This window comes from Eubalaena glacialis, chromosome 2 (genome assembly GCF_028564815.1).
Source record: "Eubalaena glacialis isolate mEubGla1 chromosome 2, mEubGla1.1.hap2.+ XY, whole genome shotgun sequence".
Taxonomy (NCBI): Eukaryota; Metazoa; Chordata; class Mammalia; order Artiodactyla; family Balaenidae; genus Eubalaena; species Eubalaena glacialis.
Window position 1 is genome coordinate 149,579,192 of NC_083717.1, and position 21,162 is coordinate 149,600,353.

At 39.9% G+C, this 21,162-nt stretch overlaps 1 protein-coding gene across 1 annotated transcript in view; it reads right to left on the bottom strand.

The window, feature by feature from the left end:
• Positions 1–15,871: 15,871 nt before the first annotated feature.
• GCH1 (GTP cyclohydrolase 1) overlaps positions 15,872–21,162 on the bottom strand; it is a 51,959-nt gene continuing 46,668 nt past the window's right edge. Inside the window, exons 4-6 of the mRNA XM_061182584.1 lie at positions 18,386–18,417; positions 17,233–17,317; positions 15,872–16,458 (exon numbers count right to left, since the gene is read on the bottom strand). Coding sequence (XP_061038567.1) covers positions 16,332–16,458; positions 17,233–17,317; positions 18,386–18,417 — 244 coding nt within the window. The 3' untranslated portion in view covers positions 15,872–16,331. The remainder of the gene's footprint in view (positions 16,459–17,232; positions 17,318–18,385; positions 18,418–21,162) is intronic.

Sequence of the window (21,162 nt, forward strand, 5' to 3'; positions counted from 1 at the left end):
AATAAAAGGTAGATCCCCACTGATTCACTTTAGACCAGTAAGAATTCTGACCCCACAAAAGGAGCCTGCTGCCATGATGACCTGGATTACCCTGACCAGTAACAAGCAGAAAGAATATGCTCATTTCTCAGAGACAGAGACTGTGAGGGCCCCTCCTCCCAGAGATTACCTCCCACTCGAAGAAAATAAAACTATTTTTCATTAAGGTGTACTTAGAAAAGGTAAGTATCCTTTGATTTAGATCAAATCCCTTTTAGAAATAATTTTAGCAAAGTCTTCCAGTCTGTCCTTAGCCAGAAAACCCCATTAAGCAAAATACTATTGTCTCAACTCCATGAAAAGAGTTTCTATAAAGTTAGTACCAGTTTTGTTGAAGGTAGAAGTCTGTATGCTTATTGCATTTGGCAGCTTCAGTGACTTGATTTTTGCTGAAAATAATGTTTCAAAGTATTGGATAACCAGAGAAATGAAAGAAACGGCTGTCCCATGTTCTCTAGGAGAGGATTTGTAATACTCTTTGAGACCAAATTTGATAATAAATGCATTAAAAGACTGTTAAAGTCTTTTATGTTAAATAAAGGTAGGACAGTGAAAATATTGTCCCCCTAGTAATATATTACATTTTTAAATGATACCCAATTCTGGTAATACCTTGCCAGGAAGTAATTTGGAATATTTATCAAGAGTCTTTAAAATGTGAAGGGAGGAGGTGTGATTACAATAAGGGAATACAAAGGATTTTTAAAAAAATTTTTATTGGGATATAGTTGATTTACAATGTTGTGTTAGTTTCAGGTGTACAGCAAAGTGAATCTGTTATACATGTACATATATCCAATCTTTTTTAGATTCTTTTCCCATATAAGCCATTACAGAGCATTGAGTAGAGCTCTCTGTGCTATACAGGAGGTCCTTATTAGTTATCTATTTTATATATAGTAGTGTGTATTTGTCAACCCCAATCTTCCAATTTATCCCTCCCCCTTTACCCCCTGGTAACCATAAGTTTATTTTCTACATCTGTAACTCTATTTTTGTTTTGTAGATAAGTTCATTTGTAGCCTTTTTTAAGATTCCACATATAAGCAATATCATGATATTTGTCTTTCTCTGTCTGACTTACTTCACTCAGTATGACAATCTCTAGGTCCATCCATGTTGCTGCAAATGGCATTATTTCATTCTTTTTTATGGCTGAGTAGTATTCCACTGTATATATGTACCACATCTTCTTTATCCATTCCTCTGTTAATGGACATTTAGGTTGCTTCCATGTCCTGGCTATTGTAAATAGTGCTGCAATGAACATTGGGTTGCATGTATCTTTTCGAATTATGGTTTTCTCTGGATATATGCCCAGGAGTAGGATTGCTGGATCGTATGGTAGCTCTAGGTTTAGTTTTTTAAGGAACCTCCATACTGTTCTCCATAGTGGCTGTACCAGTTCACATTCCCACCAACAGTGCAAGAGGGTTCCCTTTTCTCCACACCCTCTCCAGCATTTATTGTTTCTAGATTTTTTGATGATGGCCATTCTGACCGGTGTGAGCTGATACCTCATTGTAGTTTTGATTTACATTTCTCTAATAATTAGTGACGTTGAGCATCTTTTCATGTGCTTTTTAACCATCTGTATGTCTTCTTTGGAGAAATGTCTATTTAGATCTTCCACCCATTTTTTGATTGGGTTGTTTGGGGTCTTTTTTTTGATAATGAGCTGCACGAACTGTTCATATATTTTGGAGATTAACCCCTTGTTGGTTGCTTCATTTGCAAATATTTTCTCCCATTCTGAGGGTTGTCTTTTCGTTTTGTTTATGGTTCACTTTGCTGTGCAAAAGCTTTTAAGTTTAGTTAGGTCCCATTTGTTTATTTTTGTTTTTATTTTCATTACTCTAGGAGGTGGATCGAAAAAGATCTTGCTGCGATTTATGTCAGAGAGTGTTCCGCCTATGTTTTCTTCTAAGAGTTTTATAATATATGGCCTTACCTTTAGGTCTTTAATCCATTTTGAGTCTATTTTTCTGTAAGGTGTTAGGGAGTGTCCTAATTTCATTCTTTTACATGTGGCTGTCCAGTTTTCCCAGCACCACTTATTGAAGAGACTGTCTTTTCTCCATTTATATTCTTTCCTCCTTTATCATAGATTAGGTGACCATAGGTGCATGGCTTTATCTCTGGACCTGCAGCATTGGAGCCATTCAATATCGACTATGGTGGTGGATACACCAACCCATACGTGTGATAAAATTGCATAAAACTTGGGCTTCCACGGTGGCACAGTGGTTAAGAATCTGCCTGCCAGTGCAGGGGATGCAGGTTCGAGCCCTGGTCCAGGAAGATCCCACATGCCGCGGAGCAACTAAGCCCATGCACCACAACTACTGAGCCTGCGCTCTAGAGCCCGTGAGCCACAACTACTGAGCCCGTGTGCCTAGAGCCCGTGCTCCGCAACAAGAGAAGCCACCGCAATGAGAAGCCTGCGCACCACAACGACCCCGCTCGCCGCAACTAGAGAAAGTCCGCGTGCAGCAATGAAGACCCAATGCAGCCAAAAAAAAAATAAATAAAACAAATTTATTCAAAAATATATAAATAAAAAAATAAAATTGCATTAAACTTAATACACACATGTGTCAGTATAAGTATAAGTGGAGAAAACTTAATAAGACTGGTGAATTCTATCAATGTCAACATCTTGGTTGTGAGAGATTGTATGATAGTTTTGCTAAATTTACCACTGGGGAAAACCTGGCAAAGTATACAAGGGATCTCTGCATAGTGTTTCTTACAACTGTATGTAAATCTACAATCGTTTTGATAAAATGTTCCATTTAAAAATGTGAACCTGCCAAGATAAATGAGGCATAAGGTACCCATAGGTAAAGAAAGAAATTAATTTGTGTGCTATAAAAATTTTAGCTATAAGACAGAGGATAGCTATACATTGCAGGGGATGAGCAGTGAATAGCTCATCCTAAGCCATCTATTCTTGTCACTTAGGGGAGGGGAAGAGAGAAAAGGTGGTGACTTCTTTGTCCCAGTTAAATCCGTATCTAGAGCCTTATTCTTGAGAAATAGAGATGTTTACTGTAGCATTATTTATAGTAATAAAAAACCAGAGACAACCTAAAAGTCCATCATTATGAAATTGATCGTGACATTAGGACATTTCTACCATGGAATGTCACGTGACCATTTAAACAAATCTACAAGATAAGATACCAAGATAAGAGAGGGAAAGGCTATGTGTACTTTACAGTATCCAAGTATTGTAGACAGTTACATGGGGAGAAGCAGGAGGCAAAGACTGGCAGAGTAGCTATCAAAGTGTTAATAATGAACGCTAAAAGGAAATTTGAGACAATCCAGGGAGTCAGTGCAGTATGGGTATGATATTAAGTAATCATGGTAGATTTTTGTTGGGTGTAATAATGTGTGTGTGTGTGTGTGTGTGTTTTAAATCCTTCCTTACCCTTTATCCATTAGTGTTACATACTGAAGCACATACAGGTAATGTCTGGATAGATTTGCTTCAATACTCCAGAAGGGTCCATATATTATTTGCACAATTTAAAAAGTAAGTAAAATAAAACAAATGTTAACAGTAGTTCTTTCTGGGCTATGTAATTATGGGTACCTCATCTTTTTCTTTATGCCTTACTATATTTTCTATGTTTTGTATGATGAACAACTAAAAATCAGAGGAAAAAAAGTAGGATATGTTTAGAAAAATCAGGCCAGAGAACTAAGTGATTTATACACAGGTAATTGCAGCACTGATTATATTAATCTGGAGACAGTCCCTTTTAAGGGGCAATTTACCTTTAGACTTATCAGCTGAGTGGTTGCAGACGCCCTTAACCCTGGGTGGTGGAACCGATCTCTCACAGAGTGATCCACGCAGCTGTTCTCCAGCCCAAATCGCCTGGGTATGGGCCCAGTAGCTTCCTGGTGGGTTCCACAGGTCTGAATGGTTGTATCTTAGGCTGGTGGTTCACAACTGGGGGAGCCCACCAGAATAATCAAGGGCAATTTTTAATACAGTTATTTATTTATTTATTTACTTTTGGCTGCATTGGGTCTTCGTTGCTGCGCACGGGCTTTCTCTAGTTGCGGAGGGCGGGGGCTACTCTTCGTTGCGGTGCGTGGGCTTCTCATCGCAGTGGCTTCTCTTGTAGCAGAGCACTAGCTCTAGGTGTGCAGCCTTCAGTAGTTGTGGCACGCGGGCTCAGTAGTTGTGCCTCTCGGGCTCTAGAGCACAGGCTCAGTAGTTGTGGCACACGGGCTTAGTTGCTCCGTGTCATGTGGGATCTTCCCAGACCAGGGCTCGAACCCATGTCCCCTGCATTGGCAAGTGGATTCTTAACCACTGTGCACCAGGGATGTCCTGTGATTTATTTCAAAATAACAATTACAAATAGTGAATAAGTCCTCCTAGGGTGCAGGCACATGGATTATCTAAAAGTTCCCCATGTGATTTTGATGGACACACATGGTCAAGCACCCCTGATTTAAATAAGCAAACAGATATGTAATATATATAATATAGAAATAATTTTGTGTGTATGACTTTTCTTACATGTGCCTTAAATATTTTTGGAAGTATATTTAAGAAAGTGATACAAAAATAGTGGTTTTGGGTGTCCCCAGCAGTGGCTGGGAAAAGAGAGAGACTTTTCACTGTATATCCTTTTGTGCTTTCACATTTTATGCAAATGAATGTATTGCCTATTCCAAAAGAAAGGGTGAAAAGTGAAACAAAACCAAATTTTAAAAGAGTCTCTGCTTGAGACACTCGGTTCACCAGAAGCACTTTTCTTTTGCTAAGATAGTCAAAGTTCTGTAAAATGAACACATTTTGGGGGCAGAAGTTTTTGCTAAACAATTTTTTGAGAAAGCACCTAACATTGACTTAAAAAGAACACTAGAAATAATCATTGTAGTGGATCTTACATTCTGACAGTTATGGAGACCACTCACCACTTTAGAGCCACGCAGCCTACCATCGGGAAGAACATACAGTCAGCCGGCTAGAGAAGGGAAGGGTTCTCGTTGTGCAGGAATAGTAAAGCACTTCATAAAATATCCCTGGTGATAGCAGTTGCCTGGCTCACTCAAGGGTGGAGGTGGGTAAGCTTCTCCTTAACATCCTTTTGTGCTGTTTGAATTTTGTGCTAAGTACACGTATTACCAGTTTAAAATCTCTACACGGTATTTTTAAAATATGAGCATTTAAGACTGTGTGATCAGGTGGAACTACAGGTGGCCAGTTCACGCCCCTATCTTAAAGTTACTCCCAGCAGCACTTCTGAGTTCAAAGGGCAAAGCCAATTGCATACATCTTCAAAAATCTGATTCCACAGATTGAGGCCAATACATTCTGTGGACAGGAAATTCAGTTTTAGCAAATACCGCACAATAATTAAATGTGGCTGGGCCATGATCGCAAAATCTAAAATTTAAAAACAAATCTGATTCCAATTCAAAAAAGTGGGGCCTCAGAGTTACAGAGGTCAACTGGAAAAGATTAACCAGCTACAATGGTGAGCTAGAGGTGACCTCATGGTTTAGGCCCATTGGTTAACAAGATGACCAACAGATGGAGAGTCAAGACAGGAACCTCCACTCTAACCCAGTGGCAGCAACGCAAGTCATTTAATCCTCCCTGAGGCCCAACTTGCTCACTGATAAAATGAAATAAATATTCTTAAGAAAGCTGTTGAGGAAATACTACTTGTGGAAAGTACTATTAAAAGTTTAATACATCCCATAAAAGAAGTAGCACTTTATAACAATTTTTCCAGATTTAATGTAGGGTACAAACACACACGTACACATGTACACACATACACACATAATGCACACGTGTACACACATATACACACACACACACACACACACACACAAAACATTAAATCTGGAAGATTTCTCTTCCATCTTCAAAAACACTAAAATGCAGGAAACATAAATTATCAGTTCTCAGGATTCAGGGTTTCACCTTGATTTTATTTATTTTTAATTAATTAATTAATTAATTAATATATTTTTGGCTGCGTTGGGTCTTTGTTGCTGCACGCGGGCTTTCTCTAGTTGCAGAGAGTGGGGGTCACTCTTAGTTGCGGTGCGTGGGGTTTCTCATTGAGCCTGGAGCATGGGCTCTAGGCGCAGGGGCCTCAGCAGTTGTGGCACACGGACTCAGCAGCTGTGGCTCGTGGGCTCCAGAGCACAGGCTCAGCAGTTGTGGCGCACGGGCCCAGTTGCTCCGTGGCATGTGGAATCCTCCCAGACCAGGGCTCTAACCCATGCCCCCTGCATTGGCAGGCGGATTCTTAACCACTGTGCCACCAGGGAAGTCCCTTGATTTTAACTTAACACTCTTTTACAGTGTTCTAGTTAAAAAGGCCATGAGAATTCATTGGTTTTCTTTAAATTTTATTTATTTATTTATTTTTGGCTGCATTGGGTCTTCGTTGCTACGCGCGGGCTTTCTCTAGTTGTGACGAGCAGGGGCTACTCTTCGTTGCGGTGCATGGGCTTCTCATTGCGGTGTCTTCTCTTGTTGTGGAGCATGGGCTCTAGGCACGCAGGCTTCAGTAGTTGTGGCACACAGGCTCAGTAGTTGTGGCTTACGGGCTCTAGAGCACAGGCTCAGTAGTTGTGGCACATGGGCATGTTGCTCCGCAGCATGTGGGATCTTCCCAGACCAGGGATCGAACCCGTGTCCCCTGAACTAGCAGGCGGATTCTTAACCACTGAGCCACCCGAGAAGTCCCGAGAATTCATTGTTGACCTATCGATACTTTAAGTGCACCAGATACTTTTAATGTTCTAATTATTTTCTAAATATTAAATTTATATGGAAATTCTGTTAAAATAATCAAGCATTGACATAAGAAGTCTCTCTTTCCTACCCCTTCATTAGGAGGTGATTTGACAACTGTTAAACAAGAGAAGGTCAGATAAGATTTGGATGAGAACTTCAAGCTCACATGTTCCTTGCTCACAGATGAATCAGCTTTCAGAAGGACCCAGAAATGAGAAATTTTTCTCTGAGATTAGCTGTCCTTAGTTAAAGGTACTTTCCAAATGGCCACTATGAAATAATTCTGTGGTCCCTGATCGTTTTAAACTGATTTTTATCTACTAGCTTTTCTGTTTCCTATTCAGTTTATCTCTGGGTTTTAGAAGTGAAATGGCCCTCTAAAAAAGAAAAATCCCCATAAAGAAATTTACCAGTCAAGATCAAATATGACTTTAAAGATTAGTGTCATCACATGGGAGACATTGGAAACCCCGCAAAAAGACAAATTAGAAAGAAAAGTATCTCATTTGTCTATTCATTTGGCACATTTTCAAACATGAGAAGATCCAGGAAAAGGAGAAAGAAGAAGAAACTCATTCTAAAATCAGGAGAAAATCAACAAAGCCTAAGTGTGACAGCCTCAGAGGAAGTTTTCATACACGCCCCAGCATTTCATCACAGCTCTCCCTCAACACAGCCTTCTCAACACTGATCAACAGCCAAACCATGGCTCTCTGGGCAGCACGGTCAGTTCCTGAAGTTCAAGGATTTCTCAAAAGGTCAGAGTTGTGGACACATTGCTTAAACCAAACAGGAGAATGTAGAAATAAGAGGAAAAGCAGATGGACGCATTAGGGCTGTGTACTGCATGTGCTAGGAGTCATCCCAACAGGATTTGTAAGCAAGTCATAACTACACTGTTATGGAGAGCATAAAGGAAGCTACTTAAATACAAGACTGGGTGTGTCACTTCCCTCCCCACCCCAGTCAGCCAGAGCCTGGTATTCTTACTCAGAGGGCCATGGACATGTAACTGAAGTCAGGCACCCAAACACTCCGACCGTCCAACCCAAACCTTGGAATTCCCCAGGAATAGGCCCACAAAGTGATGTCCAGTCTTGTGGGATTCACCAATTCCAGTCCTACAATAACACTTCCTCCTTAACCCAAATCTTGACAGCCAAGGAACACACCACGATGAAGCCAAGGAAGTCACGTGGTAGATGTTTTAAAACTGAAGCCTGTCCAGAGAGGACAGACCCTCCCAAAAAAGGAAGGAACTCTGTTCCATACCTGGGAGGGTGACTCTGAGTTACAAAACAAAGGAGAGCTGTGTCCAAGGTAAAGGCTGAGCAGGACCAGGCTGAGGGGGGCTGCCTCAGGAGTAGGAATACAAGGTCATGGAGGAGTACTGTAGAAGAGAACAACCCTTTTGTCTTCTGGTCAGCTGAAGTTTCACTTAGTTGGACAGCCATGGACATTCCAGCATTTGACATTCCTTGGGGTAAACATAGGGCTTCTCAAAAGCAAATGACCAAATAAATTGTAAAGGAGAATATGGGACTGAGGGAGCAAGAGGTGAATCTACAGCTTTAAAAAAGGCTTTGAGGAACTTCCCTGGTGGTCCAGTGGTTAAGAATCCGCCTTCCAGTGCAGAGGACGCGGGTTCGATCCCTGGTAGGGGAACTAAGGTCCCACATGCCATGGGGCAACTAAGCCCTTATGCTGCAACTACTGAGCCCGCACTCTCGAGAGCCTGTGCGCCACGACTAGAGAGCCCACATGCTGCAACTACTGAGCCTGTGTACCCTGGAGCCCGCACCACAACTAGGGAGAAGCCTGCACACCGCAACGAAAAGATCTTGCATGCTGGAACAAAGATCCCGCGTGCCACAACTAAGACCCAACGTGGCCAAATAAATAAATAAAATATATTTTTGAAAGGCTTTGAAAACACATCAACCAATGAACAATCTAAAGAGGAACTTAACCTCTCACAGTATACACAACAAAAAGTGGCATTTTTGACATCTATATGAATGGCAACTGCAAATGAATGTCTTTGAATTTGTTATGAATAAATATGCAGTTAACTCATAAAAAAATAAAAAATAAAGAAGAAATTAAGAAAATACTTTCATTTACAATAGTATCAGCAAGAATAAAATAGGTGATGACTGTGGAACATGAATGATTTTTCGGGCAGTGAAACTAATTTGTATGACACTATAATGGTGGATACATATCATTATACATTTGTCTGAATCCATAGAATGTACAACACCAAGAGTGAAACCTAATGTAAACTACGGACTTTGAGTGATTATGATGTGTCAGTGTAGGTTCATCAGTTGTAACAAATGTATCACTGTGGTGTGGGATGTTGATACGGGAGGCTGGGCATGTGGGGGGGCGGGCAGGAGGTATATGGGAAATCTCTGTATCTTCCACTCAATTTTACTGTGAATCTAAAACTGCTTTAGAAAATAAAGTCTGCTAATAAAAAAGAATAGAATACTTAGGAATAAACTTAGCTAAGGAGGTGAAAGACTTGTACACTGAAAAACTATTAAAAATTGATAAAAGAAATTAAAGACATTAATAAATTGAAAGATACCCCATGTTCATGAATTGTAAGACTTAACATTGCTAAAATGTCCAGCAATCTACAGATTTACTGCAATCCATATCAAAACCCCAATGGCATTTTTTTTTTCAGAAATAGAAAAAAACATCCTAAAATTCATATGAAATCTCTGAGACCCCAAAGAGCCAAAACAATCTTGAGAAAGAAAAACAAAGCTGGAGGCCTCATCTGGTTTCCAAACATATTATAAAGCTACAGTAATCAAAATAATGTAGTACTGGCATAAGCACAGACATATAAACCAATGGAACAGAATCAAACAATCCAGAACAAATCCTCAAGTGTATGATCAAATGACCTTTGACAAAGGTACAAGTGCTACACAATGGGGGAAAAACAGTCTTTTCAACAAATGTGCTGGGAAAACTGGACAGCTACATGCAAAAGAATGAAGTTGGACGCTTACCTTACATCATATGCAAAAATTAACTAAAAATGGATTAAAAACCTAAACTTAAGAAATGAAACTATAAAATTCCCAGGAGAAAACAGAGGGGGAAACTTCATGACATTGGAATGGGCAATGATTTCTTGGATATGACACCAAAAGTATAGGCAACAAAGGCAAATAGACAAATGGGACTACACCAAACCTAAAAACTTCTGTGCAGCAAAGGAAACAATCAACAAAGTAAAAAGGAAACCTACAAAATTGGAGAAAATATTTGCAAACTATTTATCTGATAAGGGATTAATATATAAAGAACTCCTACAATTCAACAACAAAAACATCAAATAACCTGATTTTTAAAAAGTACTTGAATAGACATTTCTCCAAAGATACACAAATGGTCATATGCACATGAAAAGATGCTCAACATCACTAATCATCAGGGAAATGCAAATCAAAACCACAATGAAATACTACTTCACACCCATTCCGATGGCCACTATCACAAAACTGGAAAGTAACAAGTTTTGGCAAGAAGGTGGAGAAATTGGAACCCACGTGCATTGTTGGTGGGAATGTAAAATGGTACAGCAGCTATGGAAAACAGTATGGCGTTACCTCAAAAAATTTTAAAGAATTACTATATGATCTAGCAATTCCACTTCTGGGGTATATATCCAAAATAATTGAAAACAGGATCTTGAGATATTTGCATAGTTATGTTCATTGCAGTATTATGCACAATAGCCAAGAGGTGGAAACAATCTAAATGTCCATCAGCAAATGAATGGATAAAGAAAATATAGTATATATGTATATAGTGGAATATTATTCAACTTTTAAAAAGAAGGAAATCCTTTAAAAAAAAAAAAAGGAAATCCTTATACTACAAAATGGATGACTCTTGACGACATTATGCTAACTGAAATAAACCTGTCACAAAAAAGACAAATACTGCTAATTCTACTTATATGAGGAATCTGAAGCAAACTCTTAGAAAGTAGAATAACAGTTACCAGGGTCTGGAGGAGGGGAAAAGGGGGAGTTGTTCAATGGGTAGAGGGTTTCAATTTTGCAACATGAAAAATTCTAGAGATCTATTGTACAATGTGCATATAGTTACTACTGTACCATACACTTAAAAATGGTTAAGATGGTAAATTTTATGTGTTTTTAACCACAGTTTTAAAAACCCAGATCAAGCAATTGCAGTGTATAGACCTCATTTGTACTTTGATTCAAATAACTATTTTTAAAAATTATGGGACAATAGAGAAAAATTGAATGCCAACTGAATATTTTATATTAAAGCATTGTCTTGTGTGATAATGAATGGTATTTGGGTTATGTGATTCCTCTTCTTTTAACTAATTAATTAATTAAAATATTTATTTATTTATTTAGGCTGCGCCAGGTCTTAGTTGTACCACACGGGATCTTCATTGCAGCATGCAGGACCTTTTAGTTGCGGTGTGCAGGCTTCTTAGTTGCGGCATGCAAACTCTTAGTTGTGGCATGCATGCGGGATCTAGTTCCCAACCAGGAATCAAACCGGGGCCCCCTGCATTGGGAACATGGGGTCTTACCCACTGGAACACCAGGGAAGTCCCTCCTCTTCTTTTAGTTAATCTGAAATATTTATGGGTGAAAGGATGTCTGTGATTTGCTTTGAAATCCAGATGGAGGAATCACGAAGACCATGAGTTGAGACTTACTGAAGCTGGATGATGGGTACGCGAGGCTCATGTACTCATGTACTGTCTACTGTTGTACGTTTTTTCCGTAATAAAGACTAAAACACAAAGCAAGTGCCCCTGGAAGGGTTGGGGCTGTCAGGCATTTACACTGTGCCCTTGAGCTCATCTACTGAGACTTTCCTCCTCACCATCAGCAGGACCAGGCCCATCATGGTGAATCTTGGGCGTTCTGTGTTGATGGACAGCCTTCTCTAAAACCTTTGGTGTCTGCAACTGCTCTTCCACTAAGTGATAAAACAAGGAACTCACCCAATTTAATCTTTAAAAAAATTTTTTTTATTGTAGTCGATTTACAATATTGTGTTAGTTTCAGGTGTACAGCAAAGTGATCCGTATATATATATTTCAGATTCTTTTCCATTATAGTTTATTACAAGATATTGAATATAGTTCCCTGTGCTATACAGTAAGTCCTTGTTATTTTATATATAGTAATGTGTATATGTTAATCCTAAACTCCTAATTTATCTCTCCCTCCTCCTTTCCCCTTTGGTAACCATAAGTTGGTCTTCTATGTCTGTGAGTCTATTTCTGTTTTGTAAATAAGTTCATTTGTATCATTTTTTTTTAGATTCCACATATAAGTGATATATATTTGTCTTTCTCTGTCTGACTTACTTCACTTCATATAATAATCTCTAGGTCCATTCATGTTGCTGCAAATGGCATCATCTCATTCTTTTTCATGGCTGAGTAATATTCATATATATATATATACCACATCTTCTTTATCCATTCATCTGTCCATGGACATTTAGGTTGTTTCCATGTCTTAGCTATTGTAAATAGTGCTGCTATGAACATAGGAGTGCATGTATCTTTTTGAATTAGAGTTTTCATATTTTCTGGATATATATGCCCAGAAGTGTGATTGCTGGATTACATGGTAACTCTATTTTTATTTTTTTGAGGAACTTCCATATTGTTCTCCATAGTGGTTATAACGATTTACATTGCCACCAACAGTGTAAGAGGGTTCCCTTTTCCCCACGCCCTCTCCAGAATTTATTATTTGCAGACTTCTTGATGATGGCCATTCTGACTGGTGTGAGGCAATACCTCATTGTGGTTTTGATTTGTATTTTTCTAATAATTATCGATATTGAGCATCTTTTCATATGCCTGTTGGCCATCTGTATGTCTTTTGGAAAAATGTCTATTTAGGTCCTCTGCCCATTTTTTTATTTTTATTTTTTTGATATTGGGCTGTATGAGCTGCTTGTATATTTTAGAAATTAATCCCTTTTCAGTCGCATGGTTTGCAAATATTTTCTCCCATTCCATAGGTTGTCTTTTCATGTTGTTTATAGTTTCCTTTGTCATGCAAAAGCTTTTAAGTTAATTAGGTCCCATTTGTTCATTTTTGCTTTTATTTCTATTACTCTAGGAGACATATCCAAAAAAAATATGCTGCGATTTATGTCAAAGAGTGTTCTGCCTATGTTTTCCTCCAGGAGTTTTATAGTATCCGGTCTTCATTAGGTCTTTAATCCATTTTGAGTTTATTTTTGTGTATGGTGTTACAGAATGGTCTAATTTCATTCTTTTACATGTAGCTGTCCAGTTTTCCCAGCACCACTTATTGAAGAGATTGTCTTTTCTCTACTGTATATTCTTGCCTCCTTTGTCATAAATTAATTGACCATAAGTGCATGGGTTTATTTCTGGGCTCTCTATTCTGCTCCACTGATCTCTTTCTGTTTTTGTGCCAGTACCATACTGTTTTGATTACTGTAGCTTTGTAGTATAGTCCAAAGTCAGGGAGCGTGATTTCTCCAGCTCTGTTCTTCTTTCAGCCAATTCAATCTTTAGTGAAAAACCTCTGGAGCAGCAACTTGGGCTTATTGAGTAGCTCATTGTTTTATTGACACGTGTGAGTTGTGGTTTCAGGAATGTTTTAGGAATTCCCTGGTGGTGCAGTGGCTAGGACTCTGTGCTTTCACTGCTGAAAGCATGGATTCGATCCCTGGTTGAGGAACTAAGACCCCACAAGCTGTGTGGTGGGGCAAAAAAAAAAAAAAAAAGGAATGTTTCTTGCATTCCTAGTTTAGGTGATTAGGTTCACTACCTACAGGCTACGGGGTCCTTCAAAGAGCAGCAGCCCACTCCAGTGGCCCCAGCACCTGGACAGGCTGACAATCAGTGATGGCTGGGGCTTCTGCCTAGGTGGAGCAGGGAATGGGAAGACCACCCAATAGAGGGAATGATGTGGTCACCAGGCATGGACAGAAAAGAGGCAGCAAAACCCTTGCTCCTACTTGGAAGTTTTGCCCAGGCAGGCTCTTCCCTATAAAAGGGAGGGAAACTCTTCCACTCCCTGCACTGCCCAGCTCCCTGCCCCAGCCAGCTCTTCCCTCCTCAGCTGCTCCCACACAGAAAGCAGTGGAGTTCTCAGGAGCTGCAGTTATGCAAAGTTAGGCTTAGAACAGGGACATGAGGGCCATTCAGATTCCTTACTCTTACCCCACATCTGTCCTTCCCATTACTGCAATAGGGTGAGGACAGTAATACCCAAACTGAATACCAAAGGGAAACAGAGAGCCTGGGGTAAATTTATGTCTGGGATTTATATTCTAATAGCTTGATGGCTGAGAGAAGCCCTTATGAAGGGTATCTTTGCTAAAACAGAATGCAGTAAAAATAATTGAATTTATTGACATATCTATAGCAGTGGTTCAAAAAGAAACTACTTTCACAAGAACAAAGTCATAACACTTTAATAATTTGAATAAAACCAACTTCAGGAACAATATACATACAATTTGAACAATTAAACTGAACAGTGTATTTAAATGCATCAAATTCTTAAAAATCCCCAAAATGAACTCAAGGCCATGGATATGAAAAGGTAATTTTGAAGTACTACAGACCAGAGTAAAACAGACAAGGTAATTACTTTGCATTTATCAATACTCTAGACCAATATTGTGGATACTGTAGACCTTTATGAGAACAGTTCTAAGGAATGTTAGAATAAAGAGTCATTAAAAAGGAATACAATTGATCTCAGAAAGATGAATTAACAACTAACAATTTCTTTGGTCCTCCAAGTCACAGGTGTAAAAACTTTAAAATACCAAATGTGAGCTGAATGTTTAATTCTATCTCTAAATGTTAAGCAGGATAATGTTTATATCAGGTTAGATTTTAAAAGGAACTCAGAATCAACCACCACTCTACTTTAGAAACTCCAAGTAAAAAATATATATATAGGAACTAGAAGTAGGGAAGATTTAAAATTCAAAAAACAAACAAACAAAAAAACTGCCATCTGGCCCTAGCATAAGCCAAATGGCATCAGAGTGGCAGAGACAGGACTACCAGAGTTACCGCAAGCATTGTAGTTAATCTTTGCTAAGGTAACGGGATAAATTTGAAGAGCACAATGTCAACCAAATAAGAGACTTCTCCATGGAATAATTGTGTTTGTTTTTGCAGAGAGTTGGGGTTTTTTTCGTTTGTTTGTTTTAATTTGGCCCACACTGCCCCAGTGGAGGAAATTTTAAGATAATCATTAATAAGGCAGCAGCTTCCTGGACTAAAAGACCTATCCCACTTGAACAGTTACACAGAAGACAAGATCCACATGGACCACAAGGGAAACCAGAACACTGGCTTCCAGTAGCTTCCAATCACTCCAGAAAATGACGGTGCATTTTTACAGACACCAACAATACAGCTTTCATTAGACATGGGACATAGCTCAACGCAGTCCACAGTGCAATTCTGCATTCTCTCATATTCACGAAAGCTATGGTTCTGCAGACCTGAAAATGATGGACACTTTCAAAAGTTTCTGTAAATACTTAGAAAAATATTTGATAAGTTAAAAAAAAAAAGTTTTGAGGCATCTACAAGGAACTCACAAAGTAAGGTCCCAAGAAACGTGTAAAGGTAGAACTGTGAGAGCTAGTTATTTGCAGTGTCAGTACTAAGTCTTATAAAATAATGGCTTTTAAAAAAAAGGCAAAGGTATCTACACTCTAAATGGTGTGATATTCTCATCAAGGCACAGAGAGTTAAATGTCTAAATCCCTGTATACTGACATGAGAATACACTCGTAAACAACTCCAGGAACTAATTCCCTGTACTTGAATTTTAAAAAGAATAGAAGGTAGAAATTGCCTTTTTAACTCACAGTGAAATTAAAAAACATAGATATTCCACCACCTTCCCTTGGTGACATATGTTACAATTGGATAGTTAAAAAATAAATATATAAAAAATAAAGTGTCACTGGCAGTTAAATAAACATGATTAAAGTGGAGCCTGTTGGACTTTGAATTTGCAGAGCAATGCTGCACACTGTACATAAATTATTTTAAGCACTATGCCATTTTTGCTTGGGGAGGATAAAATAAATATATTGGTCATAGTTTTCTCCCATTCCCAACACTCCTGTGCTTCTGAATCAAATTACCATACTCTGAACAAAACACATGAATTCTTCTCCCTTCCCAGCACCCTCAGGTTACCTGAAAGGCAGTGGTTTTATGCAAGTAACTTACACTATTGGCAGTTTGCTTGAATGTTGCCACTAAAAGGTGGCAAGAAGAAAGTAGATTAATTACCCCTTTATTAATTATCTTTACTTGACTTGCTTTAAATAATTATTAAATACAATTAGTGACAAGGAATAAGCAACAACTGGAAATGGAATGTACAAACAATTAAGACCAAATGATGCTACTAGCTGCACAATCTGTAAACCATGTGGCACACGCTGAGGTTCAGCTCTTAATGAGAGTCAGAAACTCTTCCCGGGTCTTCGGGTCCTCGCGGAACACCCCCAGCATCGTGCTGGTCACGGTTCTGCTGTTCATTTTCTGTACCCCTCGCATTACCATACACATGTGTCTGCAAAACAAGGCAACAAACGTGGCTTCAAAGAGTAGACAGTTGCTGGTTTGGTATTTAAAATAAAAGCAGCCTGAAAGATTAAATCTGATTCAACTGAGTTCACAGTTACCAAGTATATCAAAATGTCGCTTCTTAGACAAATTTGGTCTAAAACTTTTTTTTTTTTAAGTTCCTAAGCTTTATAGCTCTTATTCTTATCAGTGGTTGAGTCCTTAAGGCATCCAGTCGGAGGGGGAAAAATAGAATTTTCTTCCTGGGTGAAACTAATACAAAGTGTCTACAGAGATACACAACTTCTAGATAAAAAGAAATTCAGGATTCTCACTTGATCCATCTTCAGGACCGAGACAGCACTAAGCTAGCTTAGGTGTTCCGAGAAATACTGAGGCTCGCTGGTCTCACCAGGCAGAATCCAGAGAACGGTGACCACAGTGGGTGAAGCTGGACAGCACCCATAGTGCACAGTTCACGCCATGACAAAAAATGGGTGAAAACTGCCCACAAGATGGTCGCAATTCTCATAATTCATTCTAACTTAAAGAAGTGTCTTCAGTTGCCCTTTGTACCTATTCTTAAGTACAACTCTTTATTTTTCAAATGTGTGACAAAATATTGGGAAAACTCTGCTCTTAGCAACAAAGAGCTAAAGAAGAAATCAAGAGAAGACTGATTTGCACTGTTGTGCAAATTCTCTACACCTAAGCCTATGACTCTCTACACCTCCAGCCCAAAACACCACTGGGACATTATTATAGGCAAACACGGACTTACGTCGCTTCAACCACTACCCCCACTCCAGCAGGTCGCAAGGCCTCTGTGATTGCTACAGCAATTTGTTTCGTAAGGCGCTCTTGAACTGTGGATATGACAAGGAGCTCAGTTTAAGAGTCTGACACAAACAGAGACCTGGAAGCTTTTGTTGTCTCTAGAATATTTGAAATCTTAAAAAGCAAGACTTTGGTGAGGTTTAAGAGCCAAGACACACCACCTTTTACCAGTTTGCTTGCTCTGCTGTCTGGGCCACAGGATGCCCCTGTTCAGTCCCCTCACCTGCAGTACAGGTGCCAAGGGGAACTCAGGAACCCCCAGTGCCCTCCAGCACCACTGGAAGGAACAGATCAGAATGATGACTGTCTCTTTAGGTGTGCGGAAAGACTGACCCAATATTGATAACAAGCACCCCCGTGGAGGCAGAGTAAAGTAAAATAAATAAATATTATTAAATAAATATTTAATAATAAATAGCTTGAAGCAGGGTTAACAAAGGAGCTACAGTCCAATTATTGAATTGTACTTAGAGCAAAGTTGAAAACCAACGATTTAACCTAAATAATGTAGTTCCTGTGCTGAATAAACAACACCTTTGAAAACATTAAGTGTTCAGCACTGCATCTATTTGAAAACCGACAAAATCCCCAGGAACTGGTTAAATCAAGCCACAGCGTAGCTGTACAATGGAATGCTGAACAGCCAGCAAAATGAATGAGATGGTTACATGTATGTGAAAAAATGTTTAAGATTTGGTAAGTGAAAAAGTAGGGAAAAAAGAAGGTGACACCAATTTTCAAATACAATAATAAAAGTAGATTGATTTTTTAAATGTTGATATATGCAATAAAATGTGAAAGAATGTGCAAATACAATGATTTGTTCTGGAGGCTTGAAACGCAGCAGACTTTCTGTTTTATAATTTTTTTTTTTTTTTTTTTTTGGTCACACCACACAGCTTGGGGGAATCTTAGTTCCCTGAACAGGTATTGAACCCTGGCCACCGCAGTGAACGCACTGAGTCCTAACCACTGGACCGCCAGGGAATTCCCTTGATTTTTATAAGCCATATGTATTACACTTGTAATAAGAACAAAAAATACTTTTTCCTTAATAAAAAATGTTTTTCTGTAAATAAAATAGTTTCAAAGTTTACCTTGTAATCTTCTACTATAGATTTCTACAATCCTAGAAAAGAAAGAATTGTTTTAGTTAATTATAAATTGTTTGAAGTGAAATTGGCAAGGCTTCCCCATAAGTCTAAAGAATAATTGCTTTATTGAAGTAATTGTAGGGTCTGGGCAGGAGATAAATGCTTATAGGAGGAGGATAGAAAGATACAAAAACTACAAGTAAATGAGAAGAGGGAGGGTCTAAAGGAGACCACCAACCATGACACAGTGGTGCTTCCCTAAGTCCACAAAGACAGAGAGAATTAAGTGTAACATTCACTTAGGAAAAACAACAATTAGAGGTGAGTAATTTTCAAGCTCCCACGTCATCAATTTTAGGTCATGTCTCACGTGTTCTAATTAATCATATTGTTTAATAAGAGCTTAAAGCTCAAGTTAAAAATAAAGACTATTTGTTAATTAATAGCAGACAAATATCAACTATGTACCAACTAAACCTATTAGGATAATCAGATTAGAGCTAAACAGACTTCTTCAGACATCTCTTTATAATACAGGTCTACATAAGCACTCAGTAGGATTAACCGCCCCCTCCAAATAAAAGCCCCTGATCTTAGCTCATAACACAATCTGTCAAGTGATGAATTTCCCCTTTCAACATCTTTTACTCTGGCTGTAAAATGTAAAGATGGCTACAGAATTACACATTTGAGGATCGCAATTCACATGAAGGGTCTTTTTTTTTTAATTTGGCCTTTTAGTCATGAATTTGGACTCAATTTAAGGGTCAGCTTACCTATGAGGTATGTTATGGCCCTTTCCCCCACTGTGCCACTCAGACAGAACTGATGACTTGCTTCTTTATACCTGCGACAGCCAATGAAGTCAGTCACAGGTGGCCCGCCTACCCTAACAGGAATGCCTCTAACATTTCACTGCCAGCCCCGGTGCCTGCCTGTTGCTGGTAGATAGTGGCGACCATGTCAGAAGAGGGTCATTCGTTATTGAGTGCCTACTGTGCATATGATTATGTGGCGAACAGGGCCCCTATGCTCAGAGTTTATCATTTCTTATTCCTAGTTTATTTGTTTTTCAAGTAAAGAATAGGTGTTGGATTTCTGTCTTCTCAGCATTAAAGATAATCACATAGTGTATGAAGGCCATTCAAGATGGCTGTTGTGTTGCTCTCTCTACATCTCCTGCTTGATGAGTCCCTGCTTCACTCACATGACTATCCAATCCTCTTCATTATAGGGCTTAATCAGTAACTGCCTCCATGCTTGCCCCCTGCCCCAGCCGCTGGTTTCCCTGGTAACTGATGAACCAACCTGATGTCAATTCCCCCTATAAATGGTAGCCTCCTTCTCCCCCGGGGAGTGAAGGTTGTTGCCGCGCACGGTGAGGTGTTGCTCCAGGACCTGGCTTTGGACTAGTAAGATCCTCCTCTCCACTAAACCGTTGATGTCTCTGTCACTGTTTTGGGGCTCGTTCTTCAGTCTTGAGGCTGGGCAATCAATCATAAGGCTTGCAGGCCTTCGAGGCGCATCCCAATAATTGCTGAGCCAGCCAGGAGGCCGAGGAAACTCCCGTGAATGCAGAGATGTTGGGAAATACGGGTGGGGAACGGAAAGTTGGTGGGGGGGGGGAATCGCGAGGTGGCTGTCCACTAGCCATGTGGGGCCCTGTGGCAGCTGACTGCCATGAGAGATGCCGTCTTCTTCCATTATATTGATGATAGCCTGTTATCCTCAGAGTCTCCTTCCAATTTAAAAGTAGCAGCCCCATGCTCATAGCTCATGTGACTGCACTGGGCTGGCTGGTGAACACAGACAAAACTCAAGGACCTGGAATAGCTAGAAAATATAAGCATACCCCAACTCACCATCCCTAAACAATTACAGACACAGGCTTTAGGGATACTAACTCAGGGGCAGGCTTGCGAATTGGACGTGGCCAGTTACCTGGGAGGATTTGGTTGGGGGTCTGTGGCAACGGCAAACTAATACGAGTACCCATGGGCTTCTGGTCCCAGCTGTGGAAGGGGGTGGAGCAACCATATAGTGTCATGGAACAACAGCCATATGCAGTCTGCAGTGCATTACAGTAAGTGGAAGACGCTACAAAAGGCCTACCCGGGTCATCGAGCAATGCACAAAACCATGATTTGGGGTCTAGAACAGCTGCTTGTGACACACAGGACCCTCGTGAACATCGATAGTGACCAAGGAATCCACTTTGCCAGCTGTGAAGTTCAGGAATGGGCTGATAGAAACGACACGCTGGCATTTCCACCTGCCCTACAACCTCACTGCTGCCTGCTAATTGAAAGGCTGAATGGACTACTTAACAACTGAGATGGGAAACCGGCTCTCTCAACGCATGGGCCAGGAAGCTAACTCAAGCCCTACAAACTATAACTGAACATCCCAGGATCAATGGTCCCAGTGCCTATGTCATGTTCACCCAGAGGTAACCAGTCAACACCATCTGAGTTCAGCTGTTGACCACAGGACAATAACTCATTTTTGCCCTTGTCACAGGATCTAACCCCAAGGGGAACACATTATAAAATGGCCCTGGAACTGACAGTAAGTCCCAGGTGGTTTGGGTTTGCCGCCCCATTGGGGAATAGGATTAGAAAGGGACTTAGCGATTTCACCTGTCTCCTACCCAGCCCCGCCTAAGACTGCTGAGGTAATTAATCTGGGCCCCTACTGGAGAAAGGCAGCGTTGTTACACCACCTCTCCAATACTAGGCACGGCTGTGGGGACTGAGGGTGGACAGGTGGTGTGGTCCCAC